This window comes from Alosa sapidissima, chromosome 6 (assembly GCF_018492685.1).
Source record: "Alosa sapidissima isolate fAloSap1 chromosome 6, fAloSap1.pri, whole genome shotgun sequence".
NCBI classification, from domain to species: Eukaryota; Metazoa; Chordata; class Actinopteri; order Clupeiformes; family Clupeidae; genus Alosa; species Alosa sapidissima.
In genome coordinates this window covers 35390885-35405446 of record NC_055962.1, presented here as the reverse complement: position 1 = coordinate 35405446, position 14562 = coordinate 35390885, and the positions used below count along the sequence as shown (strand labels likewise).

The window sequence follows — 14562 nt, the reverse complement described above, 5'->3', positions numbered from 1 at the left end:
ACGGTTGTGTTTAAGCATTCAGAAAAAAACTGTAACAAGCTTCCCCATAAAACCTCCAGCATTAAAAATAAAACGGTGTATGTAAGTACAATTGACGTGGAGATTTCTTGTTCAGAGTTGCAACAATGGTGAAGTTTTTTTTAAAATGAGCAGTATTTTCATTTATTAAAACATACCCACATTCACAATACTGTGTTAACATTTCACTCTCAAAATGAAAAACCTGACCTATTATCCAGTGTTAAGGTCGCTGTGCTTGAAATGTATGCAATTATTGCATATTTCAGTAGATAATGGTTCATTATAGGCCTAGGCTACATAAAATTACAGAAAACTTACATTACAAAAAAAATATTGACATGATGTGTAACCTAGCTGGGGAAGGTTTATGGGGATATCTATCAGTTAAGATTTTTACCATATTCATCTGTAATAAATCCCTGCAGACAAATAACCTAATATACACAATGTGATAAAACATTGAACTTGGCACAGTTCTTCAGATAGGGAGTGAAGTTAATCGCCTTGCTATGAACCCTGACACACTCTTGTCAGTCATGAGGTCATGGACCCGAGAGAGAAGCAGAGGCACACAGGAACATATTTGAGTCAAACAGAATTAATCGAAGCTTACAAAAATAGTGGGTGAAATTCTTTACAGCAAAATCAAAGCATAAACTTAAAGCAATAACTATTAATCTACCAAAATTAAGCCTAATGTCACCTAGGATAGAGCACCTGATCATTGTAGTCTGTCAATTACTGACACTAATATACAATGTTGTAGCGTGACTGGGCTTCATGAGTGGAAGACTGGGCAGAGAGAGGGATTATGGAGTCCCTCTGAGCAGGACATGGACAAGGCTGAGTCAAAACATATTATTACAAAGAAGAGGAGTTTTACTTGAGTATTGAAGATGCCAGCACTGAATGTCTGTCTCCATAAGTCTGTTGTGAATGGCAGCCATGCAGACAACTGAGGGCCACTGCTATATTTATTAAAATGTTCAAAACTTAATTTCAGTTTTCAAATAAAAATACAAAGAGAGCCAGGGAAATGGACAGGAAATGGAAACCAATATTGAAGTCTGTTTTTCTTTTTCTTTACAAAAGACACAATAAAAAATGTTATCTTACAAAATGATTGTGTGTTCTGTGTCTTTGGGTGGCCTTGGGCCTGTAACCTTAACCATGTCTCTGCTCATCGCTCACTTTAGTATTGATAAAATGCTCCTTGTGTGTGGGTTTGTGTGTGTGTGTGTGTGTGTGTGTGTGTGTGTGTGTGTGTGTGTGTTTTACAACACTAACTTCTTGCCCGTATCAGTTTATAAAAGGGGGGAAAAAAACTGGAGATAGGGTCTTTTTAAACAAATTCTCACACATACCGTACACTGTATTGTGGCATAAGTTCCTGTAACCTAAAAAATGCAAACAGAATGTAAAATTAAATGTACAGTAAGCTTGTAAAGACCTTAATATGCATTTTCTTTAAATGCTAAGATTGCAATTGCAACAAGAGTCCGGCATTGTTTATGAGATGAATATTTGTTGACAACAATAGACATGTGAGAAGCTCACTGGATACTCAGTCTTTGGAAAATCTCTGGCACTGCTGCAGGACTGCTAAAGCACTTAAGGGATGGTACACAGAGATGTCCAGGTATCAGAGACCTCAGTGAGAAGAACTAACAGCTGGTATGTTAAGTGTGCCGTAAAAAAAACCCTTGCTAAATGGCCCTCACCTTTTAACCTATGTGTGGCGTACGGGTCAAATTGACCCATTTTTAATTTTCACTTTAAGACAAAATATACAAGAATAATGTTTTTCAACCTGATACTTTATGGCTTAAGCTTATTTTCAGTGAAAAACATGTAACTGAACAAAACAATATTTTGTAGACATGCTAACATACTTTTACATCCTTCACAAGATGTCTGGGATGACACAGATGTACAGAAAAACACAGAAATACACACACACACACAAACTGAAACACACACACACCGATACATATGCTCGCACGGACACTCACGCTGACACACGGACACATACTCTTTCTCGCTCATTTACATACAGTACCCTTTAGAATTATTGGCACCTTTTTAGCCAGATTTTTAGCCTGATGATGGTCATCTGACTGAAATGTGATATAAAGTTTTAACTGCAAATGAAAACAGTGTGTGTCCTTTTTTCTGATGTCGGTGACCCTGTAGGCCTTCTCCCACGCACCCGTCCAAAGGAGGTGTGCGAAAGCACTCCGCGGTCTCAGGGCTGTTTTTATTACCAAAGGCTTTGGGAACCTTATTGAGGTGCTCGGTGTCATGAACCCCAAGAAAAAACATTTTCAAAGGAAATCTGTCAATCTCTGCCAAGACATTAAGACATGGATCATTCATCAGGTCAATGAACCAAAACAAATGTCCAGATCAAATCAAAAATGGTTTACTGAACCCAAAATCAAGCTTCGGCCATTGCCATCTCTGTCCCCTGATCTAAACTCCATAGAAAAACAGTGGGGTGAGTCAAAGAGGAAAATGCACAAGTGTGGACCTAGGAATCTGGACGATCTGGGGAGATTTTGTGAAGACCAACGGTCTTAAATCCCTTGCTTTGTATTCTTCAACTTTATAGGGTGTCATAGGAGAATATTACGAGCCGTTTTATTGGCAAAGGCTGCCAATAATTGTGAGCAACGTGTTTTTGTTTAAAATATTATCTGTTTTATGATATTTTCTTAAAATAAAATTTGCTTCCCTTCAAGGTTGGATTTTTCTTCATTGTGAGATTACAATAAATCACCAACCGATTATTTTTCATACCTGTTTTTAGTCAACTTAGTTAGCAGAGGTGCCCATAATTCTGGAGGGTACTGTACATGCTACAATGTTTCATTCCAAGCCAAATAAGTTCCTGCTTTCCTGCAGTCTTAACCTTCTGTTGTGAGGGATCCTGATCAATGTTATTCCAAAAGGTCGAAACACTCTCAAGTCTGCACCAATAAATAGCTTTAGCAGTGTAGTCTATGTATAGGTCAATTCCCTGGCAAAATAATGTCCCGGGTCAATTTGATCCGAACAGTCTGAAAGGGTGCGAAATCTGAACATCATACAAGGGTTAAAGCTTATAGAATTGCTTAAGTTTTAATTACATACCATACATGATTATTACCAACAAAGATTTCAATCTCTCAGCAGCCTTCAACAGACCACAGATCATGATATAGGTCCAATAACGTCCACTATACAGTGCAATCCCGGCCCCTAGCTTTTCTTCCGGCAACATTCGCCCAAGATGGTAAGCTGGTGCTTAGCGGGATACCGGCAACTCCAATCAGCCGTGTGTATGGACTGTATATGGAAATCACTTTGGATACTGACAAAATGTTGAATATGTTTGGTGTTTGTTTATTCATTTTCTGCATAAATTGAAAACCACTTCTTAAGAACCCCTCTGAAAATGGAAACCCCTGTGGTGCTTGATTGTTTCCAGTCTGGCAGGCTGTGACAGCCTTCCTGTCACTGGTTATTGGACTCATTTATCATACTTAATAGGTAATTCACACTCCTTTTGTACATGTTTTAATAGAAAATATCCTGTTATGACAGTAAAGTCTTGGTGTAAGCCAAAACATTGCTTTGTAGTTTAGTTTAGTAGTACATTGCATCTTGCTTTCTTGCATCAGTGAGCTTCATTACAAACAACACTAGGTCCTACATGACCCACTCCATGGAAATTGTTTTTAAATACAACAGTGTCCAGCATGTCATTTTACAGAGCAATGCCAAATGTGCCTTCTAGGGTGCAGCACATGTTGCCTTATGTAAATTCCTTCAAGTGCAGTCATATACATAAACATTACATACATAAACATTAGAATTTGCATCTTCAAAAATCTGCTCCTACTCCCTGGGATAAGAGCCTGTAATCAAAGTCTTTACTCTATCAGCTACTGAGAAGTCTGCAAAACGCTTTATGCGTGCCCTTTCCTCCTGATCAGCTTCTTAAAAGCCAGCTTGAAGTCGTCATTGAAGCTGGTGTAAAGAAGTGGGTTGATGAGGGAGTTGATGTAGCCCAGCCAGGTGAGGAAGTCCGACACCTGAGGAGAGGGGCTGACCAGCCGCAGGCCCACAAGGACCTCCTTGATGAAGAAGGGCAACCAGCAGAGGATGAAGGCCCCCAGGATGAGCCCTAGGATCCGTGCCGCCTTCCTCTCCCGCAGGGTGCAGATCTGGTTCCTCTCGTCCGGCACGTCCAGGTCGGCCTCAAAGGAAGGGATGCGGATGGTGACATTGAAGCGGTCGAACTCCATGGAGGGGTCCGAGGTGGAGAGGTCGGACACGCAGAAGGTGTGCACCACGCGGCAGTGGCCGAGCGAGTGCTGGCTGTCCATGCTGCGGCCGCTGAGGTGGCGGGAGGAGCCGCGCTTCTGGTACAGCGTCTTGGCCGCGCTGTAGATGCGGTAGTAGAGGACGAGGATGAGGGTCATGGGGATGTAGAACGCCCCCAGGGTGGAGTAGATGGTGTAGCCCACGTGGTCGTGCTCGATGATGCACTGGGTGGCCACGGTGGCCTTGTGGCGGTGCCGCCAGAAGAGGGGCGGCAGCGAGATGAAGACGGAGATGACCCACACCGCGGCGACCATGGCGGCGGCCCGCAGGGCTGTCCTCTTGCGCGCGTACTCGATGGCTTTGGTGATGGCCCAGAAGCGGTCCAGCGCGATCACGCACAGGTGCAAGATGGAGGAGGTGCAGCAGGTCATGTCCACGCTCAGCCACACCTCGCAGACCGCCTGGCCCAGCGCCCACGTCGTCATGGTGATGTAGACTACGCTGACGGGCATCACCAGGATGGCCACCAGGAGGTCGGTGATGGCCAGCGAGCAGATGAGGTAGTTAGCGGGCAGGTGGAGCTTCTTGGTCGTGCAAATGGCTGTGATCACCGCTATGTTGACCAGTGCCGTGAGCAAGGTCAAAACCCCCAGGAGGACCACCACCACGAGCCTCTCGGTCACCATGGGGACTCGAAACACTGCCCCCGTCGGCACGTCAGTGCAGTTTGTGGCATTGGGGGGCACCTCCGAGCTCTCCCACAGGTACCGCTCCATCTCCATGACTACCTCAGCCTGGCCCTCCTGCCAAGCTGGACTCCCTCCACAGCAGTGGGCAAGCGCTCCAGGTTAACAGCAGCCCTGAAACACAAATGGGATTTTTAAATGCATTTCTCTTCATGGAAGGAGCACGAGGAAATCTAATGAACCGTCTCTTAAAATACTTCCAGGAGACGGCTAAAACCGTAAGGGACTTTAATGAAAATGAGAGTTGGCAGAAAGAGTAAAGACAAGGTCATCTGCAATCAGAAAAAATGTTCTGTATAAGGGCATGCAGGATTTGATCTTCTTAGTTGTTCACACACACTTATACTTTTTGTTGTTGTTGCTGTACCTGCTTATCCACATTTTCTGAATTTACTTTTGTTAACTCTTCTAAAACATTGTGGACAAAAGTATTGCACATAGACAGTCGACCTCTTGAATTTCCAGTTTGTACTGTTTATACTGTTTATACAACTGTTTATAACTAGCCTGGCTAACGCCAGACCTCATCTCATTGAGATGGGGTCTAGGAACTACACATTCATTTTCTCGTATTTGAGACGTGGTTTACGAATGCCTAGAGCCGTTTATTGAGCGCTACGAATGTCTATCAAATGCGTCTGTATGTAGCTCATAACCGCTTCGGTGTGTCGTCATCGTCTTGCTGTCCCCCCTCCGTTCTGTGATTGGTTCCTTCGCTGAGGTGAAAATCTGGTCCATGGAATCCAGGCTGCCTAGCAGCACGAATAAAATCATGCGCATAAGGCAGCATGGGGAAACCCAGGCTAGTTTATAACAGTAAACATATATATATTTATTCAACCCGTAAATGCAAGACCATTTTGTGTGCTTTGTGTGAGTTGTAACAGTTACAAAAACAAAAACAGATTACAAAAACAAAATCGAAAGGAAACACAAAATATAAAATTTTACTTGATACATAAGAATGGACTGTACTGTAGGTACCCAGCCTCCCATCTGGATCATGTTCATAATAAATGTCAGTTTTGGGGAGGGCAGGGCCTTAAAAGATGAAGAAGTATCTGTTGTTTGTAATATTTTGCAATAATTGAAAACTGAGTCAAAGGCTGAGAATGTTGTAGCACTGCAGATTTTGTGGGTTTTTGGTCTGAAAGCAGTTTGGGAAAAAAAAGCAAAATGTAGGAATCACCCTAATAAAATGTCACACCTAGCTTGTGAAAGCATGATGGGATTTAGTGACCTTGAAATATTGTTAAGTACTTCAACAACTTTTTGACCTCAATGTTTATCTAAGTTTGAGTGCAAGTCTGCTGTATTGATCAACCATCATTAGCACAGAGGCCTAAATGAGAATTTCTCACAAACATTCTCAGGGCCATGGAGTGGAACACAAACACATAACGCTAATGTGCAATTATAATTTCCAAACAGACGCGTTTTAGTGTGCATGTCACGTCAACATCTGTTTTTCCTTCAGATGTGTTCTCAGGGGAATACGGTACACGCTGCACTCTCAGACACAAAGAGTACCGTGAAATCCCATGGGCATGAGATATTATAGAGATGACAGAAATAAATCAGAGGTGGGGGGGGGTGGGGGGGGGGGTTCAATTTCTTTCTGGACAGCGTGTCCCCACAGGTCACAATAATGCTTCGCATATGAGGCATGTCAAACCAAACACTAACAACATATGGAATTTTTTTTTAAGCGTGGCATTTATTGACCTTTACTTTCAACAGCTGGTGACAGCCACCATCACCCTAGCTGTGTGCAAACACCAGTTCATTTGAAGCCATAGAGGTGGGGGGGGCAATATCACAAAAGAAGCTTTCAGCATGGTCATGGTACACTGTGGCTCCAAGTGGCCCTCTGCACAGGAGGTGGTGATGTGCGTACGCCATAATTGACAGGTGGGCCCAATCATGCGAGGGGATCAGGTGGGAAGTACTGTGGGTGCCCAGGGAGGAGCTGCAGGAGTTCATGTTTCATTCCGCTGCAAAGACTCAATTCAATCTGACCAGATATGTGTATGTGACTGTATGGGGTATCATGTGGGATGCTGTTTCTGTGTCTGATGGACCTGGGCTACTCTCTATATTACCTGTTGCAATGCAGTCTCTACAAATCATCTGCAATAATGATTTATTGATGCATCATACACCAAACTGTCACCAAGTTAGCCCAGGAAGAGTGGGATAAACACAGCTGCATACAGCATGAACAAACCGACATTTCTTTGATTAACCACATGGTGGGGGTAGAGGGGAAAAAATAACAGATTATTTTAGATTTCAGAACTAAATTACAGTTTTTCTCAATTGTTTACACACAATTACTGGTACTTGGGACACATTGACTACAACATGTAACTCGTGCACCAACCCCATGAACCAATTCTGCTAAACTACAAGCTCAATTCCTGCTTTACACTCAACTTGCAGTTCTAAAGCACACCTTTTTTCAAAACACTACGCACAACTCTGCATTTGGCACAATTTTCATTAATAAGATCTCTTGTTTTCACAAGGAACACACTCATTAAAATTCTAAAGTTAATTGCCCTACTATGCACACTGACTCATCACATGAGCAAACACCTGTCACACAGTTTTATGTCATGTACTTGCCCACAACAGAATCCGAATGAAACAAATCTACAGAGTCCCTTTTGAAAGAAACATTGAACGTGTAAAACAACTGCGATATGACTATGTGCAGGTAATCTATAGTATCATTGGTCCTGAATCAGGAAGTGCATACTGTAGAGCTGTGCATGGGCCTGCTGTGCTGCATTTGTTTTGTCTTGGCCAGAGAGTGATGGAGCTGAAGGCAGATGCCATGGGTCATGAGCTGCTTTTTGTGGATGAGGAAGGTTTTAACCTCACTAAAACAAGAAGACGTGCAGGAACATTATTGGACACCGTGCAGGACCGTGCAGGACAACATGTCCCAGGACAACACGGTGGTAACATAACTATGTGTGCAGCTATAAGTCAAAGTGGGGTTGTTCACCCTCATGCAACCCTAGGCCCATATAACACTGCATATTACATTCCTGGACACCTTACATGACATGCTCACTAATGTTCAGAGACCAGAGCAGACCAGATACAATGCGTCATCATATGGGACACTGTTAGTTTCCATAGGGCTGCTTTAGTCCGCGCAACGTTTCTTGGTGTTTTATGCACCCAACGTTGTCTTCAAGGCAGCGCTGCTTGCAAGGCACTAGGGTTAGGCATGGGTTAAGGTTAGGGTTAGGTTTAGGATTAGGTGCCTTTAAGTCAGCGCTGGCAGCACTGCCTGGAAGACGACATTGGGGGCATAAAACACCATCGGGCGTCCGCAACTGGTTTACAGATCACCCACTCTTCACTGTAATTAACCTCCCCCCATACTCTCCATTCTTGAACCAACTGACGAGTTCTTCTTTGCCTGGTGCTGGAAGGTCTGTGACCGTCATCCCCATCAACACATAGCCCTTTTACAGGCAATGGAGGAGGCATGTGGGGATATTGATCAGGCATCATGTAAGCCAGGAATACGGCATTCCAGATGATGTCTTGGACTAGAGGACTTTGCATGTGATGTAGACAAAATGTTGTGGCCGGACCGAGAGAGACTACACAATGTAGACTGATTTTTTTTTTTCTCAGTGAAATTACTATTTTGTGTGCTTAAGCCATCAGAAAAAAACTGTAATAAAAGAAGTTCACAATTTAGTAAAATGAGCCCACGATTTGCTAAAATGAGCATAGATTTAGTACATTTAGTACGTTTTCTCGATATAACAATAGATTTCTCAATGAGACCTCCCAGGCTCCGTACAAGCCTACAGAAGAGAACATGATCTCCGGGAACACTCATTCTTTAATTAATTTTCAGGGAAGACAAACATATGCCTTTCTACATTTAGTTAGTAAATTTGTACATTTTGTCAAGTTTAATACAAATGCCAGAGGCATCAGATAAAAATAGAAGAAATACTGATCAAGATAAACAGCTTAGGATAACAGACAGCAGTTGCCATTGAGGAAAAAAAACGGTGTGACGTGTGTTGCGCCTTCAAGCTCATTTATGCGTAACACAGATAAGATTTTTCATCGAGGCTTGCACTCTCTTAACAGGATTATTATTCTGTAATGACGTAACGTATGTAATGTAACGGCGGAGTCTGATGGAACAAGTGCAACACACACAGAGACACACAGACACGCGCACACACAGACATTCCTGCTGTGTCTCACTGAAACATCATGGCCCTCTTCTCCTGCTTCTGTAATACTCCCTGCACGTATACACACACACACACACACACACACACACACACACACACACACCATAAACAAACATGTGTTGGGAGCCAGTTTCAGTTCAGCATTCATCATGTGAAGGCTCAATGATGTAAAGGGGGTGAAGCTCAGTTCACCACAGATTTTAATTGCATGACCCCTGACAGTGTCAATCTGTTCTCCATATAAAGTGAAATCATTTCATAAACAAGTTCACATGTGGACTTCATTATGTGCGAGTTGACACATATACCCAGGCCCTTGATTCACAGAGAAGGAGTTGTGAAAGCTTCCCCAGAGATCTCCACATCTCTCTCTCTCAACCATTTGCTAATGAGCGCCTCTCAAGTCTTCCAAGTCATTTCGTTTTCTTGCATGTTGCCATTCTTTGATAGCAAATTCATTTTTTCACTAAGGCTGACCGTGATAAAAAATGTGGACAAATTTGTCCCTCAGTCACTTTGTGACAGGATACCTTGTCATAGAATATTTTCAGCTACAGTGGTAATTCCTGTAAATTCTTGGAATGAGTAACCAATGCAAGTAGATATCTGTTCTTGATAATGTCAAGAACTTTCAAGACTGTTGAAGTGGACCTACTTCCAATCTCTCCGCTCAGCTCAGCCAACTGCTAGATTGTGATAATAGATGTATCACAGAGCGGTACAAAATATAACCGCTGCCCAGTCCTGCACATTCTCTCCGCAAAAATAAACCACACTTGTCAATTTGTCTCCATCTCCTACTCCATCCCCTACTTTTGTGTATGTGTGTGTGCGTGTCTCTGCTTACCTGCACCTGCATGTAGGGAGAGCGCACCCCCTATAGCACTTTAAAAAATTCCTTGCGCAGGTATTCCACCTCTGAACACGGTGAACATTACATGGATCTACACCTGGTTGAAGTCTGGTGGCGATGGGGTGTCTGACGATGGGGGTAGGTTTGAATAGACTGGGAGCTCCTAGTCAGAGCCCTGCACGTCACAGGGTATTGGTTGCTAACAGCTGGGGCTGAGTGGCAGCTGTTCTCGGCAGACCCTTGTGCGACTGAGCAGCCCTATTCAGGGACCTCAGCTGAGAAAGGGCCTAGAAAAGGTGGCCTAAAAAATGCCCACTCAACTCACGCCTGGACAGGATGCCGCGCCTGTCGGGTCATTCTACTCCTGCAGTCGAAACAGAAGAAACAAATCCTACAACCTTAAACTGGCAACATGGAACATAAGAACTCTCCTGGACTCCTACGGCAAGACCCCATAGAAGGACAGCCCTGGTTGCAGCCGAGCTGAGCCGATATGATATCAACATTGCTGCTCTGAGTAAAACCAGGTTCCTTGATGAAAGGTCTCTAACAGAGGAGGGCATGGGCTACACCTTCTACTGGAAAGGCTATCCCCCAGGTGGACAACATCTGCATGGTATGGGACTAGCTATTAAGAACACACTACTGCCAAGACTCACTGAAACACCTGTCGGCATCAGTGAAAGACTGATGACCCTTCGTGTCCCCCTGGTGAAGAACCGCTATGCCACACTGCTAAGTGTGTATGCTCCAACTCTACCATCTGACAGTGAGTCTAAAGACTCTTTCTACCAGACACTGGATGAGGCTCTCCACCAGATCCCCAAAAAAAGCCTCCTGCTTGGGGACTTCAATGCTCGTGTTGGAAAGAATAGTGGAATATGGAAAGGAGTACTTGGCAGGCATGGGGTTGGTCAGGCCAACTCAAATGGCATGAGGTTACTTACCCTCTGCTCTGAGCACAACCTGACCATAACCAACACCATCTTCCAGCAAAAGACCAAATACAAAACATCATGGATGCACCCACGTTCCAAACATTGGCACCTGATTGATTATGTCATCGTGAGACGTAGTGACATCAGAGACGTGCTCATAACCCGGGCCATGAGGTGCAGAATGCTGGACAGATCACCGCATGATCATGACCAAGGTCCTCATGAAATTGCGCCCCCCCTCCCATGCGAAAACGTGGACCCAGTAGGAGGCGTCTAGACTGTGTCCGTCTGGAAGACACCACTACAAGGAATGAGTTCCGTCACTCCCTGGCTGAGAAACTAGAGGAGCTAGAACTCCTCCTGAGGGGTGGAAAAGCCACAGAACAGCAGTGGACCTCTATTACGGCAGCCCTTCATGAAGCAGCAGTCCAAACAATCGGCTATAAGAGCAAGAACCATCAAGACTGGTTTGATAACAACTCAGTGGCCATTCATAACCTATTAAGCAACATGCACAAAGCACATCAGGAAACCCTAAAAAACCCTTTATCCAGCACCGCCAGACTGCAAATGGCAAAAAGCTTGTCGAGAAGTGCAGAGAACTCTGAGGACCTTACAGAACAAATGGTGGCTGGAGAAGGCTCATGAAATCCAGACATTCGCTGACAGAAATGACATGCACAACTTTTACAATGCAGTCAAATCTATCTACGGCCCAATAAGTCACTGCATTTTAACACCTTACTAAATCAGGACTCTGATGCAGACTATACCATCCTGGATGAACTGCCTGGATTTCCCCTTATTGACAACATCAGCCAACCTCCAACCTTCCTGGAGGTTCTGTCAGCTGTCCGCTCCCTGAAGCACAAGTCTCCTGGCTCTGACAATATTCCTGCAGAACTGCTAAAGCAGGGAGGGTATCTCTGCACAAGAACAATACACTGTTACATCACCAAGGTTTGGGATGATGAAAACATCCCACAGCAATGGAGAGATGCCAATATTGTTACCATATATAAAAGCAAAGGGGATAGGGCCATTTGTGGAAACCATAGGGCCATATCACTTCTTGCTGTGGCAGGCAAGGTCCTGGCCAAGGTGATGCTACAGAGGCTGATCAATGACATCACAGAGTCTATGCTACCGGAGTCACAGTGCGGATTTAGGAAGAACAGGAGCACAGTCAACATGGTCTTCACAATCCGGCAACTCCAAGAAAAGTGCAGGGAACAACATAAAGACCTGTTTATGGCGTTTGTGGACCTCTCCAAAGCCTTTGACACTGTGCAGAGAGATCTCTTGAGGGAAGTCCTCCACCGGATTGGATGCCCCACTAAGTTTGTCAATATCCTTCGTCAGTTTCATGAGGGAATGACTGCTAGGGTGACAATTGGAGGTCAGCAGTCAAGTGCTTTCCCAGTGCGCACAGGGGTAAGGCAGGGGTGTGTACTGGCACCAGTGCTTTTTAACATCTTCCTCATATGTGTCACCCAGCTGCTCCACAAGGATATTGAAGACAACAGTGGGGTGACAGTAGCGTACACGCTGGATGGTAACCTCTTCAATGTCAGGAGCCTGCAGGCAACCACCCAACTGCACAGAGTGAGGATACTTGAGCTGCAGTATGCAGATGACTGCGCTCTCATATCTCACTCTCCACAAGGCCTCCAGTCTGTCCTAGATGCAGCAGTGAGGGCATACAGCAGGATGGGTTTGACCATCAACACCGCTAAAACAGAGGTAATCTGCCAATGGAGTGCCAACATCCCACCCACACCACCCATCTTCACTATTGCAGATGAGAAACTGTCAGTCGTTCCGTCATTCAAGTACCTGGGGAGCATTATCTCTGAAGACAATAGTATTGACAATGAGGTCCAGAATAGAATCAAACAAGCATCAGCTGCCTTTGGGAGACTCCGGCGGCGGGTTTTTCAGAACAAGAACCTTCATCTCAACACAAAAATCTGCGTCTACCAAGCGGTCTGCATCACCACCCTCCTCTACAGCTGTGAAGCCTGGGTTACTAACACCCTCTACAGCTGTGAAGCCTGGGTTACTTACAGCCGCCACATCAAGTCCCTGGAGCACTTCCATATCTGCCGTCTCCAGCGCATCCTGGGAATCACTTGGCGTGACAAGAGTGCCTCACACTGAGATCCTCAACAGAACAGGCTGTAAGAGAATTGAGGCCACCATCACCCAGCACCAACTGCGTTGGTTGGGGCATGTGATAAGGATGCCCTACAATCGTCTGCCCCGCAGAGTGCTATATGGCCAGCTACACCAAGGTCAGACATGTGTGTGTGTTTTTATGTGTGTGCGTGTGGGTGTGTTTATGTTTGTGTGTGTGAGTGCGTGTGTGTGTGCGTGCCTGTGTGTGCATGTGTGAGTGCGTGTGTGTGTGCGTGCCTGTGTGTGCATGCCTGTGAGTGTGTGCATGCGTGTGAGTGTGTGCTTGCCTGTGTGTGCATGTGTGAGTGCGTGTGTGTGTGCGTGCCTGTGTGTGCATGCCTGTGAGTGTGTGCATGCGTGTGAGTGTGTGCGTGCCTGTGTGAGTAGCTGATTTGGGTCTCCATCAGTGGAATTCCTTAAATCTTGGCATGCATTCAGAGGGTGTCACTTCAAATTCCGTGCAGTTTTGAACCTGTCAACCAAAGATACCTGCAATTACTACGCTTTGTTTTTGCTATACATCAAATGAGTGGATATGAAATGAGTTGACATAGCCCTTTGAGACCAAAATACAAAAAAAAGTTGGTCAGCCTGTGGCCCTGCGGTTCTCGAGATATTCACAGAAAACTGTGCCCGGCCTACTCTCCTTCTTCTGGGGTCTGTGCGGCGGGTGGACGACAGATCGAAACGAAAAACAATGGTTCCGCATCAAGTTTCGTGTACCCCGGTCTTTCAGTACCCCGGTCTTTCAGTGTCCCGGGAATCATTGACACAAAATTACTGAAAAAATAAATAAATAAATAAATAAATAACTGGAAGAAAAAAAAAAACTGACTAAACCGATATGCTGCGCCGGTCATAATAATCAAATCCTCCTCCCACCTATAGTGCACCTACAGTAAACCCTGACAAATTCCTTTGAACTCTTCATAGTTGTGGAACTAATCAGCTCAAATGCTATGGGTCTACTCTGTTTTTGTTTTTAGAATACAGTGCAATCAATCACCTGTAGTTTCACAACAAGTTGATGAAAACTTATGGGATACTTGGCAGGAGGAAATGATAGCATAATGAAGCCACTTAGCTATTTCACTGGCACGGTGAAGGTAAACTGTTTCCACAGAGTAGGCTGTGGATTGGCAGTTAAAGAATGCCTATTTCTGTGCTACAGAACACTGAAAGGAAGCTCATCATTCCATAATGAAGTGAACTGCATTTGAACAAAAGAGCAGCGAATGAATGAGTGTCATATGTAAATGTAATCTCTCTCTCTCTCTCAA

The 14562-nt window shown here is 44.5% G+C and overlaps 1 protein-coding gene across 1 annotated transcript in view; it reads right to left on the bottom strand.

Moving 5' to 3' along the window:
* Positions 1–3480: 3480 nt before the first annotated feature.
* The window catches only part of LOC121711618 (5-hydroxytryptamine receptor 1E), a 34591-nt gene continuing 23509 nt past the window's right edge, over positions 3481–14562 (bottom strand). Inside the window, exon 2 of the mRNA XM_042095387.1 lies at positions 3481–5189. Within this exon, the coding sequence (XP_041951321.1) occupies positions 3972–5111 (1140 nt within the window). The 5' untranslated portion in view covers positions 5112–5189 and the 3' untranslated portion in view covers positions 3481–3971. The remainder of the gene's footprint in view (positions 5190–14562) is intronic.